The sequence below is a fragment of the Elephantulus edwardii genome, unplaced genomic scaffold, assembly GCF_000299155.1.
Source record: "Elephantulus edwardii isolate Elephantulus edwardi_28Jun2011 unplaced genomic scaffold, EleEdw1.0 scaffold00217, whole genome shotgun sequence".
Classification (NCBI taxonomy): Eukaryota; Metazoa; Chordata; class Mammalia; order Macroscelidea; family Macroscelididae; genus Elephantulus; species Elephantulus edwardii.
Genome location: NW_006399967.1, coordinates 2,970,605 through 2,989,688, shown reverse-complemented (window position 1 = coordinate 2,989,688; position 19,084 = coordinate 2,970,605). Strand labels below are relative to the sequence as shown.

Genomic DNA, 19,084 nt, shown 5'->3' with positions numbered 1-19,084 from the left:
GGCGGCGGCCCGGGCGCGGCGGCGGAGGAGATCAACACCAAGGAGGTGGCGCAGCGCATCACGGCCGAGCTGAAGCGCTACAGCATCCCGCAGGCCATCTTCGCGCAGCGCATCCTGTGCCGCTCGCAGGGCACGCTGTCCGACCTGCTGCGCAACCCAAAGCCCTGGAGCAAGCTCAAGTCCGGCCGCGAGACCTTCCGCAGGATGTGGAAGTGGCTGCAGGAGCCGGAGTTCCAGCGCATGTCGGCGCTGCGCCTCGCAGGTAGGAGCGCGCCCCTCGCCGCCGGCCGGCTGCCTCTCCCGCGCGGCCGTGCGCCTCCCCGGCCGGGACCGTCAGAGGCCAGAGCGGGGCCACGTCTGCCCCCAGGCCGTACTGTCGCCAGAGGGGACAAGGGACAGCGCCATCTTACCCCCGGAGCCGTCACCCCTACCCTGCCTGGAGCAGGAGGGGAGTCCCTGGCCCTCTGGCTGCTGGGCGGCGCCCCAAGCAAGCCCCAGGGTCGCTCATTGTGTGTGTGTGTGTGTGTGTGTGTGTGTGTGTGTGTGTGTAGGCGCGCGCGCGAATGTTGTGGGGAGCATGCTGTCAGCTTGGGGTGCCACACCCCTCTTCCCGCGGCAGAGGCGCCGCTGAGCCCCCAATCCGGCGAGCGCCGCCGCTGTACGGCCGAGACCGGAGCGGCCCGCGATCAACCCGACCCAGCGCGCGCTTCTTTGTAGCTCGACCCTCCGCGATCGATCGCCGCCTCCCCCCGCGCTCCGGCCGCTGGCAAAGGTCACCCGAGAACGGGTGGAGGAGGGGCGGCCCGAGGCCTTCACGAGGCCGCTGACCCCGCCGGCCCGAGCTGGGGGCGCGCCTCGCCGGCCTGGGCCTGCAGCCCTTTCCCCATCGCCGCCGGCCCCGCTCTCCACCCGGACAGGCGGCGATGCGTTTCCGCTCCGCCTGCTCCCAGGTTACTGCTTCCCTCATTTCTCTCTCCGCTGTTTCTCTCAGTCTCTGTCGTGCACACACCCTCGGCCCGCGGCCCCCAGGGGACCCGCTCCTTCCTTCCTCCCAGCTAACAACAGCTGGGTCTATACACCCCGTGGGGCTGCTGGCCAGGCTCCCCATCTCCTGGGCACTGGGGGTGCGAGAGAGCCCCCCACGGCCTGGCCCGCGCTGACGAGGGGGCTGTGCGACCGGCTGCGGGGACAATAGCCGCGGGCTCCGATCGATGGCTTCTCAGCAGCGCATAGTGGTGAGCGGGCGGGGCGGCAGGGGCTCTGCCTAGGCGCCCCCGTAACGGGGAGATGGACAAGGAGGGGCCTGGCTGTGTCCCCAACCTCCCCAGCCAGTAGAAAGGGCAGAAGGGGTACTGGGGGGCCGGGGTTCCAGTGTTCACTTGTCCCAAGAGCCTCTGTCTTCCCCTCCCCCACGTCAAGCCCACTGAACAACCACGTGCAGTCGCTTCTGTGGGCCTCAGTTTCCCCCTCTGCACAGCCAGGTGACCGACCGGAACCACTTGTCAGTTTCAGGTCTGCACCTCGGAACGGGGTAAAGCCTTTGTCCTGCGTGGTGTGTGACGAAGGGCATTGGGAGGTGGTGGACACACAGTGGAAATGACTCCGTGACCCGGATAGTCCTGAGGGGCGCCCCCGCCCCACGTTCCATAAGTAACTGTTGTGGATACTTGACTGGGGATCTGGGAGCCACTACCTGCAGTGTGGAATGTGGGGGACATCAGGTGGCAAGAACGCACCCACGTACTGTGTTGTATGTGGGAGATCCAGCGCCAGATACTGTCTCTTAACTGGCTTGTGAGCGATCTGGGCGCGCGGACACCTGTCAGTGTCACTGTACCTGTCACCTGTCCCCTCCTCCTGCTTGTACGAAGAAGACGTAGTGTCCCCCAGGTCTGCGCCCCACTTCCGCGCACAGCCCTCCACTTTCTGTGTGACTATTTCACCGCGGTTTGGATCACCCGATGGAAAGCTTCTTCGGGCTCACGGTGGATGGAGTTACCCGTTTAGGGGGCTGCTGCAGGCCAGGGGCAGGGGCTCCTCTACGCTCTGAGACCCGCAGGCCTCTGGCCACAGACACTTCCAGGCTGCCGAGACAATTACAGACGGGAAATCCGGACAACTGGTGGGGATCCGCGGCCCCGGACGAAGAGTCCAGTCGCAAGCCTCAGTTCCACTCGGGACAGGGGGTTCTGTGCCACGTGTGGGCCTCCAAAGAGCCCGAGCAGGCGCTGCGGGACGGGACAAGAAGCTTGGTGACAGTCAGCCTGCGCTCCTCGGACTGCCGGGACCCAGTTTCCGCGACAGCCGTATCCCCGGTGCTCTCAGGACACGTCCACACTGTGGGCTGGGCCAAGTCCACACTGCCGACTGACTTCGTCCACACCACAGGCTGGCCTCGTCCACACCGCCGGCTGGCCATGTCCACACCGCCGGCTGGCCACGTCCACACGGCCGGCTGACCACGTCCCCACTGGCTGGCCTCAGTCACTCGCTGCGGGTAATTACACACCGACTCAGGCCTTTAGTTCCGGTCGCTGCGCAAATGAAAAGCGCTTAAGTGGCGGCAAATCGCCTCGCTTACCGGGAGGCGCCAGGGCACATCCCCACTTCCAAACGTCACCCGACGCGGTGACAGCTCGGACACCAAGGGACACCGACGTTCTTTCGCTCAGAAACCTCCACATCGCACTACAAATTCGGCCAAGGAGGCTCCCGGTTCCTGTCCTCCTCCTGCCACGACGTCCTCCGCCTCCGAAAAACAGGCAAGCTGCTGCCAGAGAGGAGGGAAGGGAGGAAGAAAAAGAAAGCCTGGACGGCGGACAGGCCCCGCCGGAGAGAGGAAGACGTGCCGGACAGAAGAGCAACCGCGAGCCGTGAGGACGGCCCCGCTGGGGGCTCCTTGCGCCCCAGCTCCAGCCCTGCGTCTCAGCCCTGCGCCCTGCGCACCCTAGTCTAGCCTTGCGCCCCGGCCCTGCGCCCTTGCGTGCCAGACGGAAGACCGAATCCGCGCCTGGTACACATACACCCCAGAAACCCGGCAAGTGTGCCTCAGTTTACCCCTGTGTAAAACGTGCATGTGGTGACAGGGGCTGACACTGCCCAACCCCTGTCCACCGCATCCCCCCAGGGCCTGGCCTCCACTTCCCCACGACGCCGAGTTCCCCGCCGAGCCACCGAGCCACCGCCTCCTGGAAGCCCTCCAGGGCTCAGGCCCCTACGGGAGGGCGGGGGAGGGGCGGCGGACTCCCAGGCGGGGGAGGGGCGGTCGATGCGTTCGAATTACCGACTCTAATTCATCACGCTGCCTGGTCGATAGCTTTGGCCATCTTCAAATATTGTTTAAATTGCAACTCCAGAGGAAAAGTATTATTATTTTTTTTTGTAAACGGTAAAAAGGAGAAATATATGTATATATGTATGTGTGTGTATACATGGACTATGATTAAGATGAGATGTCCTGGAGAGGCCTCAGCCCCCACCAGGAGCCCAGAATAGGGGTGCAGGCTGATCCAGAGAGACTCAGGGGAGGGGATACTTTGTCTCCACAGGACACCAACTGACTCATGGACAGAAAGGGGCCAGAGACACAGGAAGGGAGGGAAGTAATGGACAGAGACCCTAGTTGTTTCCAGTGGGGGAGGCGGGAGGCGCAGCTTCTGAGGGGCTGGGGGTCTTCAGAAGGTGGGAGGGGGTGCAATAAGAGGTCAGGCCTGTCCCCCACCTCTCTGACCCTCTACCACCTCCTTCTGGCTACATGGGGGGCACTGCTCTACTGGGGTGATGTCTGTCCTCCTGTGAATGGCCTGGATGGAACCCCTGCCTGCTTCTGTAGAGACCCCAGAACAGACAGCCCCAACGGACCACCCTTCTCCACAGGGTGCCTAGGAGAACAGCCCCAGGCCCTGCCTGAGCTCATTCCCTGTGTGGGAAGTGTGCCTCGCTCGTCTGAGAAAAGGACAGAGTTCAGTGCTGCCAGAGGTGGTCTGTCCCTGCCCCCACAGTGACTTCCTTGAGCCACCAGACTCAATGACACCCACACCTCCTGACTTCGTGGGGGTGACCTCAGGACACCACAGACCCTGGATGAGCAGGGCCTGGGCGAGATTGTGGAAGGATCTGAGTCTCCTGGGCTCCCTGGGGGGAGTGAAGCCCCCCAAGAACATGAGAGTTTCAGGGAGACCGTTCAGGGACCCTCAACACCACCCTCCTACTTCTGTATTTCATGCTGGGGCCAGCATGGCACTAGCAATTCAACCCTCAAGAATGTTGAGGTCATCTAGAATGACCTCTGACGTTTGGCCTGTTACTGCTCCCACTTCACAGACTGGCAAACTCAGGGTGCCTGAAGGGAAAGTGAGCAGAGCTCCGATAGGAGGCAGGGAGGTGACGTGGGGATGGATGGTGGTGGGAGGTGGGTGCAAGGACAGAGGTCAAGGACAGCAGAACAACAGTGGAGAAACCAAGAGACTCCTGGGGACCTCTGGTGGGTGGACAGGACAGCCCACCTTCCCTCCCTCATCCTTCCAGAGTGACAGGATTATGGGCACCCCAGGTGCCAGGTCACCACCCCACAGCCTGGGCCCCCTCCCGTTCTCGTCCCCTCCCCCTGGAACATTTCCCAGGAAGCCACCTTCCCGGGTTGGAGGGCCAGCTGCACCCACAAGCCCTGGCGTTTGCCTCCTTGAGCATAAACTCCCCAAAGCAGCCAAGTCTGGCCCTTTCCCCTCAGCTCTCCCGGGCCCCTCTCATCACTGTCACCCGTCAGCGCTCTGCTTGGCTCCCTGCTCTGCCGCCATGCACTGCACCGGAGAGGGCTCCGTGGGGACACGGTGATGACGCTTCCCCATGAGACGAAGGCCCTCGGCCCACTTGGGGTGGGTGTCCTGGACAAAGCCAGGGTGGTGGAGGGAGCTCACAGCTCTGAGGACAGCCAGGCCCTGTCGCTCTTTGTGCTCTGCCTGCGAGCAGCCTGGCTTAACCGGACGAGCTCGCTGGTTTGCATCTGGTTTGTAATTAAATATGGACCCTGATCAATACGAAAAGCAGCGGCGTGGGGGAGGGGAGAGAACGGCCCTGGTGGGCGGCCATCAGAGGGGCCCGAGGGGCACAGGCCTCAGTTTCCCCCACTGCACAGTGCATGGAGAGCAAGGACAAGGATGAGGAAAGGGCACTCACACCAAGGCTGCCCAGCAGGGGAAATGGGACAAGACTGGCCAAACCGGCAGGAGAAGCAGGTGGCAGGAAACTCCAATGTCCACAGAGACAGACGGGACATCACCCTCACAGAAGAGACGGTGCCTCACGCACGGGGGACACAGCAGAGATGGCCACGGGGATATTGTGCGGATGGCTACGGGGACACAGCGGAGATGCCCGTGGGGACTTGGTGTAGATACCCATGGGGACACGGCGCAGATGTCCGCGGGGACACCAGGACCCTGCTTTGGCCATGTGTCTTTGCAGGGCTGCCCCTGCTCCTAGCCGGTTCTGTTTTCTGGGTGTCTGGAGCAGACATGGGGCATGGGGCCCCTTCTCTTCCCAGCCTGCAAGATTCCTGCAGTAGAAGGTGGCCCTTTGACCCATGGCGCCTGCTGGCTCCTCCTGAGTGCACGGAAGTCCTCTCCTCCTGGAGCCCCGCTCCCCACACGAGGCTGACGGAGGAAGGGAGTGGAGCCACGGCAACAGCAGGATCCGCCTGTTTCCGCGCTCCTTTGTGCACTCGATCTTGTACCGTGCCTCAGTTTCCCTTACTCGGAAAACCATGTTGTCACACGGAGAAAGCCGCTAAGTACAAGGCACAGCTCCCTGCGCGCCCTCCGGGGCCGAGAGAGGGACCCGCAAAGCCTACGGCCTCGTGCGCACCGTCCACCGGCCGACGGGACGTGGGAGCACACGCTCCGTGGAAAGACCTGCCCGTGCCTTCCTCGAGTCCCACCCCGGAGCCCAGCAGGCTGGCAATGCGCTCCACTCCCGGGAGGCCGGCAGCTTGTGTCCAATGCGCCCACCTTGCGGAGGGAGACGGAGTCCCAGAGCCAGGATTGACTGCAGGCCTCCGTCGTTGTGCCCCTCCGCGCCAAGCGCGCCCACTCGTTCTTTGTGCGCTTGGACGCGCACTCGGGTCTTGGTGGTCGCTAGGGCAGGAAGATGAGCGGGTTGCAGCAGTCAGGGAGCCGCTGGGGTCTGCCTGGGTGAGGGGCTGAGACCTGAGAGACCACTGCCAAGTAACTGACCTGAGTCCCTTTCTCCCCCCCGCCTCGTGGTACAGAGACCACCCACCTGGCTCCCTCGTGAGCGCCGACCGCGCACCCTCTTCCTCCACCTTCCTTGTTCCTTGTCCCCTCCCCACTTCGATAAATGGTGTTTTTAGCAGCTCTGGTGGCCTATTGGTAAGGATCTCCACTGCCATCCTAAAGGTTTGCGGTTCACATTCACCAGCTGCTCCGCGGAGAAGGCGGAACACTCCCGTCCCGTGTGGCTTACAGCCTCGGGGCCCTCGCTGGAGGGTCAGCTGTGAGTGGGTCATATTCGAAGGCGCACTCAGCGGTCCTTGCTGCGATGTTAGCCGCTGATTCCTTCACTCCATTCCGCACTCCTCGTGGACCTAGAGACAACCCCCTTGTCTCCTTTCCTTTCGGCAAATCCGCGATTTCTAGTCTGAAAACTCCGGCACCTGCACCGAGGACGCACCACGTTTTATCCTCCTCCTTAAAAGGCATGAAAGCGAGAGGAAGGCGCGCTGCCGCGGGACAGAGAAGCTGCAGCCGGAGCGCTGCACTCCAGCCGGTTCTCGGTGTGACTGCGGACGGACGGCTGGACGCTTCCAGATTGTTCCATGTCAGCCACAGTCCAGAGAGCAGCCTGGTAAGCGCCCTCGTGTCTGTGGTTCATACGTAGCCACCCTGTGAACAGGGCGGAGTTGCACTGCCCTGCGCCACGTTCCCCACGCGGTCCAACCTGTTGAGGGTCGTCCTCTTTCTTGCAGACCCTTACCAAGGACGGCCAAGCTTCCCTCACACACTCTGGGCATGCTGCTGGGAGAGGCAGTTCTGTAGGAGGTGACATCGTGTGTGGAAAGGGGGACAGGGGACGAAGGAGAGAGAGCTTCAAGGATTCCGGAGGGGACAGCAACAACGGCCCCGTGTGTCAGAGAAGAGGGCTTGGGCAAGCCTAGGCTCGGCGTTCACAGGGCACCACCACCAGCTGCCTTGGCTGGCATGAAGTCTTTCTCTGGACAAAGAGAAGAGCTGCGAGGGGAATCTTTGGGGTGGGCGTGAGTGTCCAGAGGTGCGGACTTGGTGATGCAGTGAGTAAGCACAAGACCCGCGCTTGGAGTGTCCTGGGGCGCTCACTCCCCTTCTGTAGCCTCTAGGACCAGGGAGTCCAGGGCGCTGTGGACCCGCGGCCTGTCTGGGTGCGGTTTCCGTGGTTTGGTGGCAAGACCTGCCAGCCCTCGTGGCATGGTGGTGAGGGGTGGCCGTTCACCCAGAAGACAGCAGTTCCCACCCACCAGGCTCTGCAGAAGGTGGGCAGAAAGGCCTCTGGGTTTCTGGACAGACCCTGCTGTGCTGCAGGAGCAGCTGGTGGATGCGAACCACCCAGGAGCCTTTGGGTTGGCAGCGCAGCTCCTTACGACTAAGCCCCAGCGTCGAGCATTGAAGCCGCTGGGGCGGCTGTGCTGTGTCCTGTGACTGAAGAGGGGCTTTGTACGTTTATCTGTGGGTCAGTTTCCTGGTCACGGACAGGTGGCGTCCAGGCCGCCTCCCTTTCCAGAGGTCCCTCCTTCTCTGCTTTTCTTATCACGAGTTCCTTAAGTGTCACTGTTATCAATCCATTTCCACAGCAGCGCAGCAGCCGGCGTTTTCACCTGTTAAAGTGTAAGCTCAGCGTGTGCAGTGCGCCCTACGTCTCCGTGTCTCCGTGTGCGGGCTGCATGCCTGAGGGTGCCGAATGGGGGTCCCAGAGCCCTGCCCTTGAAGCCCCTCCAAACAGAGTGATGGTGACAGGGAGTGGCGGACTGAGTCCACAGGAAAAGCTTTTTCTCTGATAAGTCTTTGAAAGACTCAGAACTAATTTGAAAATGTGCCCATTAAAATCCCATCAGGGAGGCCAGGTGGAAGGAGAAGGGAAGGGGGGAGGAGGCCTCGCCCCCCATGGGAACTGGGTAGGGTGAGGCGGCAGGTGAGGGGGGCGGGTTGGGGAACAGGGGAAGGAGATGAGATCTGGTGGGAGGGCGCACGCGCGCGCACACACGCATTGGCATATTGCCTCTCAGACCTCATCACAACCATCACCTCCCTCCTCCTCACCCCCCCCCCACGACGCCCAGGATATGGACAGAGCCCTCTGGACTGTAGGGCCCCTTGGGGAACACACTTAGTGGTGGATCTCTTGCACCACGTCCACCAGAGAAGGTCCACGGGGGTGCAGAGGCCCCAGAAGGGAGCAACCAGTGTTTCTCACATCGGAAAAGCTTGGAAGAATTGTAGAAGTCCTAATCCACAACACGAACAGTCTTCCAAGCATCCTGAAAAACCTACGACCAGGAGAGAATAAAATAGCTGAACGAGACCTTCTAAGAATCAAATCCCTATGCACATCCAAAAACTTCTCCAACGGGGTAAAAAGGGAAGCCACAGGCTGGGTAAAAATATTTGGTAATAACATGTCAGATAAGGGGCTTATTTCCAGAATTTATAAAATACTCGAGCACCACAACAAGATAAAGGTAAACAACCCAACTGAAAAATGGGCACAAGATGTGGACACTTCACCAAAGGAGACATTCAGATGGCGAAAAAGCACGTGAGGAAATGTTCACAATCCCCAGCTCTCCTCACATCTGCACTTGAGCAGTTAGCGATGGGAGGGGCGTGTTCCCAAGGAAACCGCCAGCCCAGCCAGGCTCTCCGGCTATTGAACTGTCCCCTCTGAGAGGCGACCGCTGGGCAGGGAGGAGCCGAGCCTGAGAGGTGGCCTGAAGGAAACCGCGTGACCCCACCCGGAACCGAGTGGACAGCGCTCCCCAGTGGTCTGCAGGCAGCATGCCAGCAAGCCTCAGGACCCGCCAGGCACCAGGATGCCCCTTCGCCGAACTTTAGTGTGATTTCTGAGCCCACCAGCTGAGTCCGGCTGCTGCCCTGTGCAGTCACATCAGTGTGGGGTCTCATGGCGGGTGCAGCCTCTGCAGCTGCGGCCTCTTCTGAGTTCATGGGCCTCCTGGCTGGCCAACTGCCCAGGCTCCATCTTCAGTTCTGTCCTCCCTGCCCAAGTGTGACCCCTTCACAGACCCTCTTCCCACCTCTCCCCCGCCGCGGCTGGGTGGACAGCTGTGGAGAGGGTCCAGTGAAAGTTCACTGCTCCAGCATGTGGGTGCCCAGCCCAACAAGCTGAAGGCAGAAAGGTGGTCCTGAAAAGGGCAAGTGGAGACGTCTGGACAAGGGGATGAGCGGGCAGCTGGGGGAACAGGAGGCGCGGACCTCAGCCAGAGTGGAAGGGGACGGGGTGGTAAGCTGCTGCCAAGACTTGACTCTTCTGTTTGAAGGGGGGCTGCCTGGGCCTCCCGCAGGGGTGATCTTCGCATCGTGGCCAATCACCTCTCAAGGAGGAAGCCCAGGGCTGTGTCATTCCCCTGAAGTCTGGACCAGAGAAGGTTCCAGAGAGTCAGAGCTCTGCTGGGAGTGAGGGGACGGCTTCCCAGTTCTGGGCCACTGTGTCTGGGCCTTCGGGAATGTGTGAGAGTTCTCCTCGGGGTGCCTGTCTGGTGCCCTGGCCCTGAAGTCTTCTGTCCAGTCCCTCTCTGGTGGCTTGAGGCGACCCCGTCCGAGCGTCCGACCACAGTCAGCGTGTTTCTGGCTAACCCTTCCCATCCCCTCAATTCTACAATGACCACCGTTGAGTCCATTTTACAGTTGAGCCAACTGAGGCTCAAATGCTGACCTCAGGCCAGGCTCTGGAGGCATCTTGGATGGTAGGGGCGCATCTGCTGACCCAAGCAATGGCCTGAAGAGAGGCAGGACACAGGAGGAAGACTGCGGTGTCCCCCCAGTCTCCCTAACTCGCGCCCCCTCCAGACCTGAGAGGCCTCACCTGCTGGCTGTTCTGGGCTAGACAGGAGGCGGCTGCCCTCTGCTGGTCAGTGCAGGAACCACAGCTGGACGGTGCTGGCCTGGACAGGGGAGTGGAGTTGCTGGGAGACCCTAAGTCCGGAGAGCAGAGAGGCGGATGGCCTGGTCTGACCCGCCTGGTGGAGCAGGGGTTCACTGCAGGCCAGACCCCGCCAGCCTGGCGCTGGGAGGCGGCTTCGGAGAGTTCCAGTCAGATCTCTTCCTTCTGGGCTCCAAAGAGAAAGTGAGGCAGCAGGACAGGATGTCGGCACCCCGAGAATCATTTCTCTTTAGAAACAGAACCCATCTGGGATCAGGGAGAAGGTGGAGGTGACCTCCCCCCCAATCCCATGAGAGTAGACCTCCCTGGGCCGGAGTGGACCGCTTCCAACTGGAGCGGGCTTGATCTGCACCCAAACTCCTGGGCACTGGGACCCCTGGAGAGTGTGGGTTCTTTCATTGACTGACTGCTAAAACAGTGAAGAAAAATGTTGGGAGGAGGCGCTATGGTTTTAGATTGGAGATTCAGGGGGGTTTTAGGGAGCACATCTGGGAGGACAGAAGAGCGAAAAGCTGGAACAGCCTGAGAAACAGATGGACAGGCACAGGGCACAGCTGGTGCAAAGGCCCTGAGGCTATCAGTTTTGCTGAATCAAGTGCATTAAGGGAAATTGGGGGGGGGGCAGCAGAAAGGTGGTCCCGGCAGGCGGGGGTGGGCAAGCCTTTGACCTGAGGGAGTCAGGGACTGTGGAGGTGGGGCAGCAGGCGGCCACTGAGAACTGAAGATGTGTGACTGCCCCAGCGAGGTGGCTGAGGCCAGAAGGAAGTGGCTTAGCCAGGGACCCCGAGTATGTCTGATGCCCTCGATACTCTCAGTGGCCATTCTCCACCTGGCCACAGGCTGAGGGTCCTTGGTCATGGGGACCAGCACTGAGCCCTCAAGGCCACGGCGTCACTTGTGAGGTGGCGGTCATCATGATATAGATCAACGGTGTCCATGGGAGTGACGGTGATGGAGGTGCTGGTGGACATAGGAGGCTAGCAGGTGTGAATGGGGAGGACGTGACACTGGTGACATACGGGAGGTGACAGGGAAGGGGATGAGCAGGAGAGGTGGGCAGAGTGGGCAGCCTTGCAGAGAGTGAGGAGGGCCAGAAACGCTGCGGAAGCCCCGGGGCTGCAGCCTTCAGTGTGGACAGTATCGCAATGCCACGAGACGGGGTGGCCAGGCGCTGCTTGGAGGCAAGGAGGGGCAAATTTCATCTCAGTCTTCGCGCATGTTGCTGAGGAAAACTTCCTTGGAGAGGGCCATCATGCTTGGAAAGGTGGTCGGCAAAAAAGTGGAAAACCCTCAACCCTGTGGATCGACACAGTGACTGCGGCACCGGACTTGAGTGCATCAGAGACGGTGGAGCTGGCACAGGACAGGATGGGGCTCAGACCTGTCGTCCAGAGAGTCACTAATAGTCATACCTGACTCAGTGACACCTGAGGATGGAGGATATTCATGCGGTGATGGAAGCAAGAATGATGGAGAGGAGACTGGTGATGGTAGAGGATAGTGACGGTGGAGGTGACAGGTGATGGTGGAGGCGACAGGTGATGGAGGTGACAGGTGATGTGGTGACAGGTGATGGTGGAGGTGACAGGTGATGGAGGTGACAGGTGATGGTGGAGGTGACAGGTGATGGTGGAGGCGACAGGTGATGGTGGAGGTGACAGGTGATGGAGGTGCAGGTGATGGTGGAGGTAACAGGTGATGGAGGTGACAGGTGATGATGGAGGTGACATGATGGTGGAGGTGACAGGTGATTGGTGGAGGTGACAGGTGATTGGTGGAGGCGACAGGTGATGATGGAGGTGACAGGTGATGGTGGAGTGATGCCGGATGTTACAGTCAGATGAGGGAGCTACGACAGAGATGGCAGTGGAGGAGGGGTAGAGATGGGGGATCAAAGTGATATAGGTGAAGCAGAGGTGATGGTGACAGTGGAAGTGACAGTGATGATAGAGGCAGAAATGGTGCTGGAGGTGAAGGAGGAGGTGATGGTGGAGGAGGAGGTGATGGTGGTGGTACAATGGTTGAGGCAGAGACAATGCGGAGGAGGTGAAGGAGGAGGTGGTGGTGGAGGAGGTGATGGTGGAGGCAGAGATGGTGCTGAAGGAGGTGAAGGAGGAGGTGGTGGTACAATGGTCGAGGCAGAGACGGTGCTGGAGGAGGTGATGTGTGGAAGTGATGCTGTGGAGAAGACAAAGAAGGGACAGATACAGGACGTGGAGGTGAAGATGAGGGTGGTGGCGGCAATGTGGTAAAGTTGGAGGTAATGGTGGAGGCAGAGATGGAGACCAGAGTGGTGGTGGAGGAGGTGATGGGAGAGTGCAGGTGCTGGAAGTGGTTCTGATGGAGCCAGAAGGTGGTGGAGGTGACGGCAGAGGGGAAGGATGAGGCAGAGGCCATGGTGATGGTGGAGGTGATGCAGGGGAAGGGAGGGGAGCAGTGCTGGTGGAGGAGCCAGGGGTGGTGGAGGCTGGGGCAGGCGCCCAATGCAGGCCAGGGGTATCTCCTCGCAGCCCCCACTCCGCCCCACGCCCCTGTGGGCCCCTTCTCCCCATGCCCACATTTGGCCCTTCTTTAAAGGGGCCCATGCCCACTGCCTCCCCTCCAGGGGCTGCTCAGATTTGAGGAGGGTTTGTGCTGCAGGTTCAGGGCTGGCAGGGGGACCCTCGACCTCTCAGGGTGGGGACGTGGGTGCTGATGGGGTACTGGGGTGAGGGCCTCTGTGGCCTCCCCAGAAGCGAGGCTCCAGGCAGGAGGGGGAGGGTGACCATGACAAAAGCTGCTGGGAGTAAACAGCTCTGACCGGAGCCCATTGATTGATTGGCTGTGAGGAGCTGTAATTGGATTGAACACCGACAAGGGGGGCCCATGGCGGGGGGGGGCACAGAGCTTTTTTGCTACTATCGACAGAAAGCAAAGTTTTTTCACGACTCCTGTTGGCCGGCTCCTCCCCCAGCCTCTGTCTCTGGGGCCCCCATTACCAAAGCTAAGGCGAGCGGGCAAGGGGCCCATGAGAGGGGAGGGTCCCATTCCCCCCAGCCCCGTGTCTGAGCTTGCTGGCCCTTCTCTGAGCAAACCGGAAACCCTCCTGATGGGATTATCAGAGATTAAAGGAACATGTGTAAGGGTCTGGGAAGGACCTGGGCCCAGGACAGAGAAGCCACTACAGAAAAGCCCGTGGTGGTCGGAACCTCCCAGGCCATCAGGGGAAAGGCCTGCAGGTTCACCCTGTGCTCCCGAGGCCACGGGGCCGGAAGGCCAGATGGACTCTTTGGCCACCTTCCTGAAGGACGTCGTGTCTCTGTCCGCCCTGCAGAGACCTGCGATGAATTTGTGAGTCAGTTTCCAAGTGGGTGAATGAGTGAACCAGCAGTTATAGCAGGTGGGCAGGGCCAAGCCCTGCTGGAGGGAACCCTCAAAGAGTGGGAGACCTCCCCTCACTCAGCACCCCCCAACCCACTGCCCCCTCCCCAGCGGCCAGGTAGAGTCCCACTTCCGGTCCAGGGTCACCTCCTCCTCCCCGACCCGCTCCCCGGCCTCCTGAGTGTACACAGAGCAGCTTGGTGGTGCAGCTGTTAAACGCTCGGCTGCTGACCGAAGGCTCCTCCCCACCCCTCCCGTGGAGATTCCAGCCAAGCACCCCTGGGGGGGCAGTCCTCCCTGGCCAACCCGGGGTGGCCTGGCCAGTGAACGGTAGTGCCAGTGTCGCTGGTGCCACCCCCGCAGTGCCCTGGATGTGCCCACTGAGGCAGCCACTGTGTCCACACCTCGTCCAGGGTCGTCCTGGTTTCTCGCTGACCTGCTACTTTACAAAGTATGACGTCCTCTAGGGACCATCCCCTCCTGGTGACATGTCCGAAGTATGTGAGACCAAACGTGACCATCGTCAAGGGAAAGCAGCCCCTGACTCCTCTTCCAGGACCGACGCGCCCAGACCCTGCCCGCACCAGAGAGGACACCCCATCCCCCGTGCTGGCCGCCCCTCCCACTTTTGTCTCCTGAGGCCATGTCTCTCCCCACAGAAAAAACACAACGTCTATTCTTGTCCCCTTCGTACAAGAGGCCACCTGACACCAGCCGTCTCGGGCTTTGCCTGGCCGTTTTCATGTCTAGACGTACCTCCTCTCCCTGCCTGTGTCTTGGCAATTACAAATCAATATTCAATATTAATCCTACCATGTGCAGGGCGCAGCGTCCACACAGAGCGCCCCAGAGCCCGGCTGAGCATGGCTGTCTCTGACCTGCCAGGGTCTTGTGTCTGGGACATTAGCTGGACTTTATCTCCTCAGCCTCACGTTGTTAAAGGCCATCAGGTCATACATCAGCCCTGAGCGGCCCTGTGAACAATGGCTCTGTACCTTGGCCTGTCTTGAGCCAGTCTCACTGCCTCTGACACACGTGCCCACATTGCCACAGTCACTGTGTCAGTCTGCCTCATCCGGGGTCTTCGTCTCCTGTGCGGACCCTCTGCCCTTCTGAACATGATGTCCTTCTCCAAGGACCGGTCCCTCCTGGCGACATGCCCAAAGTGTGTGAGACGGAGCTTCACAGACCTTGCCTCCCTACTCTCACATACTCACGGCAGCTGTTGGGTTATTTACACCCTGGTGGAGCCGTGGTGAATATTTTGCTGCTGAACTAAAAGGTTGACGGTTTAAAACCACCATCTACTCTAGGAGAAAAGACGTGGGGATCTGGTCCTGTAATGAGAACAGCTTATTATGAAAAATGTTCTTATTATAGCTAACAACAGGAATCCCTTTAAAAAATCATTTCTGTTGGGGGGAAAACAAAGATAACAACCCAGGAGATAGCACAGGCCAGCTCTGCTCCGTCTCATTCGTCGTTTGATGCCGGCGAGTCAACCAGGACTCATCTCAGCCCCGTGAACAGTCTGAAGCTTCCCTGTCCTGTTCCGTCCTCATGCTGCCGTCACCACGTCAATCTGTCTGGCCAGGGCTCTTCTTCCTCTGACCCTCCACCTTTCCGAGCATGATGTCCTTCTCCAAGGACCGGCCCTTCCTGGCCACATGCTCCAAACATGCGAGGAGTTCTACTCCAGGTCCTCGCCTCTCAGGCGTCCCCGGGCTGTGCCTCCTCTAGGGTGGACCTGTGTATTCCTTTGGCAGTCCCTGGACTCAGTACCTTCGCCATCACCATCATTCAAAGACAGAAATTCTTTTCTTTCCTGTCATCCTGATTCATAGGTCAACTTTCAACGCACAGGAAACATTTGAAAATACCGTGGTTTAGATCAGGCGCTCCTTAAACTGGCAGTTGTTTGGAGAGGTTCTCGATAGCATATGCAATGTGTCTCTGACTTCTTCACTGCTATTGCCCTGACTATTAATCACCGATCTAGTGAAATGAAGTGTCCATGACTTCAGGGTTTTTCCCGTCTATCAGCGGGGAGGATTGTTGTTTTCTTGGCGTTGAGATGCGATTTAAAAAAAAATTTTATTGTATTATTTTTATGTGTACCGTCAAATCAGATCTGACTGGTACAGGAGGAGATTGCCCCCTCCTTCTCCAGCAGAGCATCTGGTGGATTTGAACGGCATACCTCTGGGATTGCAGTGCAGCGTCTTGCCACTAGGCCACCAGAGCTCCCTTGAGATGCAATTTCTATGGAAGACTAATCCTTGATCTTCTGAAACAAGCGTTTCGAGTCCCCTTCATGTTCCGTCACCTGCATAACACAGGTTGTTGACACACCTTCCTCCAGTCCTGACGTCACCTTCTTCTTCGTATAACCCAGTTTGTCAAATGATTTGCTCGGCACACAGAATGAACCGCTTTGCGGAAGTGATAGGTCCCTGGTGCACACCAGCCTGATTTTAAACCATGTAGGAGCGGCATCCACTTCCTAGACAACACGCCTCCGGAAACCATGAGCTTTGATAAATGTCGATGGTTGTAGAGGGGCTTCAGGCCTTTGTTCACAGTCCTACTCATCTCAAAGGCATCAACAACAACAGTTCCCTTGTTCTGTTCAACAGTTTCTTGATCTAGGTATAGATTTTGCATGAACACAATTCAATGTTTTTGAATTCCTATTCTTCTCAATGTTAGCCATAAATTGTTATGATCGACACAGTCAAATGCCATTGCATAGTCAATGGAACACGAGTCAACACCTTTCTGCTATTCTCTGCTTTCAGCCAGGATTCCTGACATTAGCAGTGGTACCTGGAGCCGTGGCCTCTTCTGAGTCCACCTGAATTTCTAACAGGCCCCTGTTGATAACACTGTTGGATAATTCACACATTCTGTTGTTCGATGCCAGTGAGTTCAGCTCACGGGGATGTCATGGGACGGATGCCTGTGAGGTCCTGCACCGTCCTCCATTACTATCGCAGCTGCTTGGTCAGCCCTGCTTGTGAGGACACTTCATCTTCAATGGCCCTGTGATTTAACGTGTCCTCCAGGGCTGGTCCCTCACACCAGCAGGGGCAGAGTGCATGAGATGAAGCCCCTCCTCCTGACCTCGGGGACCACTCTGCTGCACTGTGTCCTGGCAGATGTGTTCACGTTTCTAACCGTCCAGGGTGAATAGACAATGTCTTAGAACCTAAATCCAAAGATACCAATTCATATTGTTGTTAGGTACCGTCACGTCAGCTCTGACCCATAGTGACCCTGTGAACAACAGACCCTCCCCCCGTCTTCTCCTGTGCCGTCCTCATCATCTCTGACACACAGAGCCCACTGCTGCAGCCACTGTCAGTCCGTCTCGTTGAGGGTGTCTCTGAGGAGCCCATTGTTCCAGTCACTGTGTTAAGCCATTTTTGGGGAAGGGTCTTCTCTTTCTCCAACTTTCAGTCTTTCCCAGCTTGACGGTTTTGGGCCAAGGACTAATCCCTCCTGACAACATGCTGAAAGAGGTTGCTGTTGCTATTGTTATGTGCCATCGAGTCAAGTACAACCCACAGCAACTCCGTGAACAACAGATCTGAACCCCGCCCTGTCCTGCGCCGTCCCCACACTTCCTGACACACGAGAGCCCACTGCAGCAGGCACCGGGTCAGTCCACCTGGGTGAGGGGCTTCCTTTCCTTCACTGACCCTCCACCCTTCCAAGTATTATGTCCCTCGTCAACGAATAGCCCCTCCTAGCAACATGCCCAAAGTGTGTGAGGCGAAGCCTCATCATTCTTGCCTCCAAAGAGCATTCCAGCTGCACCCTCTCCAAGACATACCTGTTTGTTCTCTTGGCCATGCATGGGATGTTCAGTGCTCTTCTCCACCATCACAGCCCAGAGGCCTCAATTCTTTCTTCTGCTACCCCCTTATCCGCTGTCTCAGAATGCATAGAATGCATAGCTCTCAGATGTATAGCAAGTGATCAGAAAGACCATGGCTGAATCAGACACACCTTAGTTTTCAAACTGACATCATTACTCCTCAATAATTTGAAGAAAGTCTGTAGATGCAGACTTTCTCCGTGCATTGCATCTCCTGATTTCCTGACTGCTGGTACCAAGGGTGCTGATTGTGGACCCAAGTGAGATGATGTTGCTGACAGTTTCAATCTTTTCTCTATTATGATGTTGCTTATTGGTCCAGTGGTAAGAATATTTGTTTTCTTGACATTGAGATGCAATCCATATTGAAGGCTGTATTCTTTGATCTTCTGCAACAAGTGCTTCAAATTCTCATTTTCAACAAACAAGGTTGTGTTGCCTGCATAACACATGATGAGTTACCTCTGATCTTGATACCACGTTCTTCTCTATAGAGTCCAATTTTTTTCAAATTTTTCACTAGTTTTGTGTGTGTGTGTACCATCAAATTGGATCTGACTGGTACAGGAGGAAAGTGTCCCTCCTCCAGCAGAGCATCTGGTGGATTCGAACCATGCGCCTCTTGGATTGCAGTACAGTTTCTTGCCTCTAGACCACCAGAGCTCCCTCGGGTCCAGTTTTTTTTTTAATATTTTGTTCAACATACAGATTGAATAGATATGTAGACAGAATACAACCCTGACAAATGATCAAAGACCAGATGAGTTGTGGTACGATATCAAAGATATCATCCATGAAGAGAGCAAAGGTCATTACAGAAACAGAGGAGAAAGAAAAAATCTAAAAAGATGTCAGAAGAGACTGAAAATTGCACTAGAGCACCGAGAAGCCAAAACAAAGGGAAAACATGCTGAAGTAACAGAGCCGAACTGAAGATTTCAAAGGGCAGCTCGAGAAGACAAAGCAAAGCACTTTAATGGAATGTGCAGAGAGCTGGAATGGGAGAATAAAAAGGAAGAGATTGCTGTGCATTTCTCAAGGCGAGGGAACTAAAAAAAAAAACACCAGTTTACATTGAAAACAGTTGCTGTTGCTGTCGTTGCGGTAGTGGTGATGGTGGTGGTGGCGGTGGTGGTGGTATACCGTCAAGTCGGAACCAGCCCATAGCTGACCCTCCAGTGGGTTTCCAGAGGCAGATAATCACACTGGAGGAGACTGAACACCTTTCCCACAGGGCAGCTGGTGGCCTGGAATTGTGTGCCTTGGGGATTGTAGCACAGCTTCTTTCCACTAGGCCACCAAGAGAGAGAGGACAGAGATAGAGATATGAGAGAGAGAGAGATATGAGAGAGAGAGAGAGATATGATGAGAGAGAAAGATGAGATGAGAGAGAGATGATATAGCATTTAAAAAAGATGGAAGAAGTATAGAGTCACTGTACCAAAAGGAATTGGCTGACACAGATAAATTTCATGAAACAACATATAAACAAGAGCTTGTGGTGATGAAGGAAGAAGTTTAAGTGCTCTGAAATAATTGGGGGAAAAAACAAAAACCAAAGCCCCAGGAATTGACAGTGTATTACTTGACATATTTCAACAACAGACACTACCCTGGATGTGCTCACCAAGTTGTGCCAAGAAATCTAGAGGATAACCATCTGGCCAACTGAGTGGAAGA

At 57.5% G+C, this 19,084-nt stretch overlaps 1 protein-coding gene across 1 annotated transcript in view; it reads left to right on the top strand.

Annotated features, from left to right (window-relative positions):
* Positions 1 to 19,084, top strand: part of ONECUT3 (one cut homeobox 3) — a gene marked incomplete at its 5' end in the record, with an annotated part of 27,417 nt that continues 8,333 nt past the window's right edge. The window contains one exon of the mRNA XM_006897990.1: positions 1 to 262. Within this exon, the coding sequence (XP_006898052.1) occupies positions 1 to 262 (262 nt within the window). The remainder of the gene's footprint in view (positions 263 to 19,084) is intronic.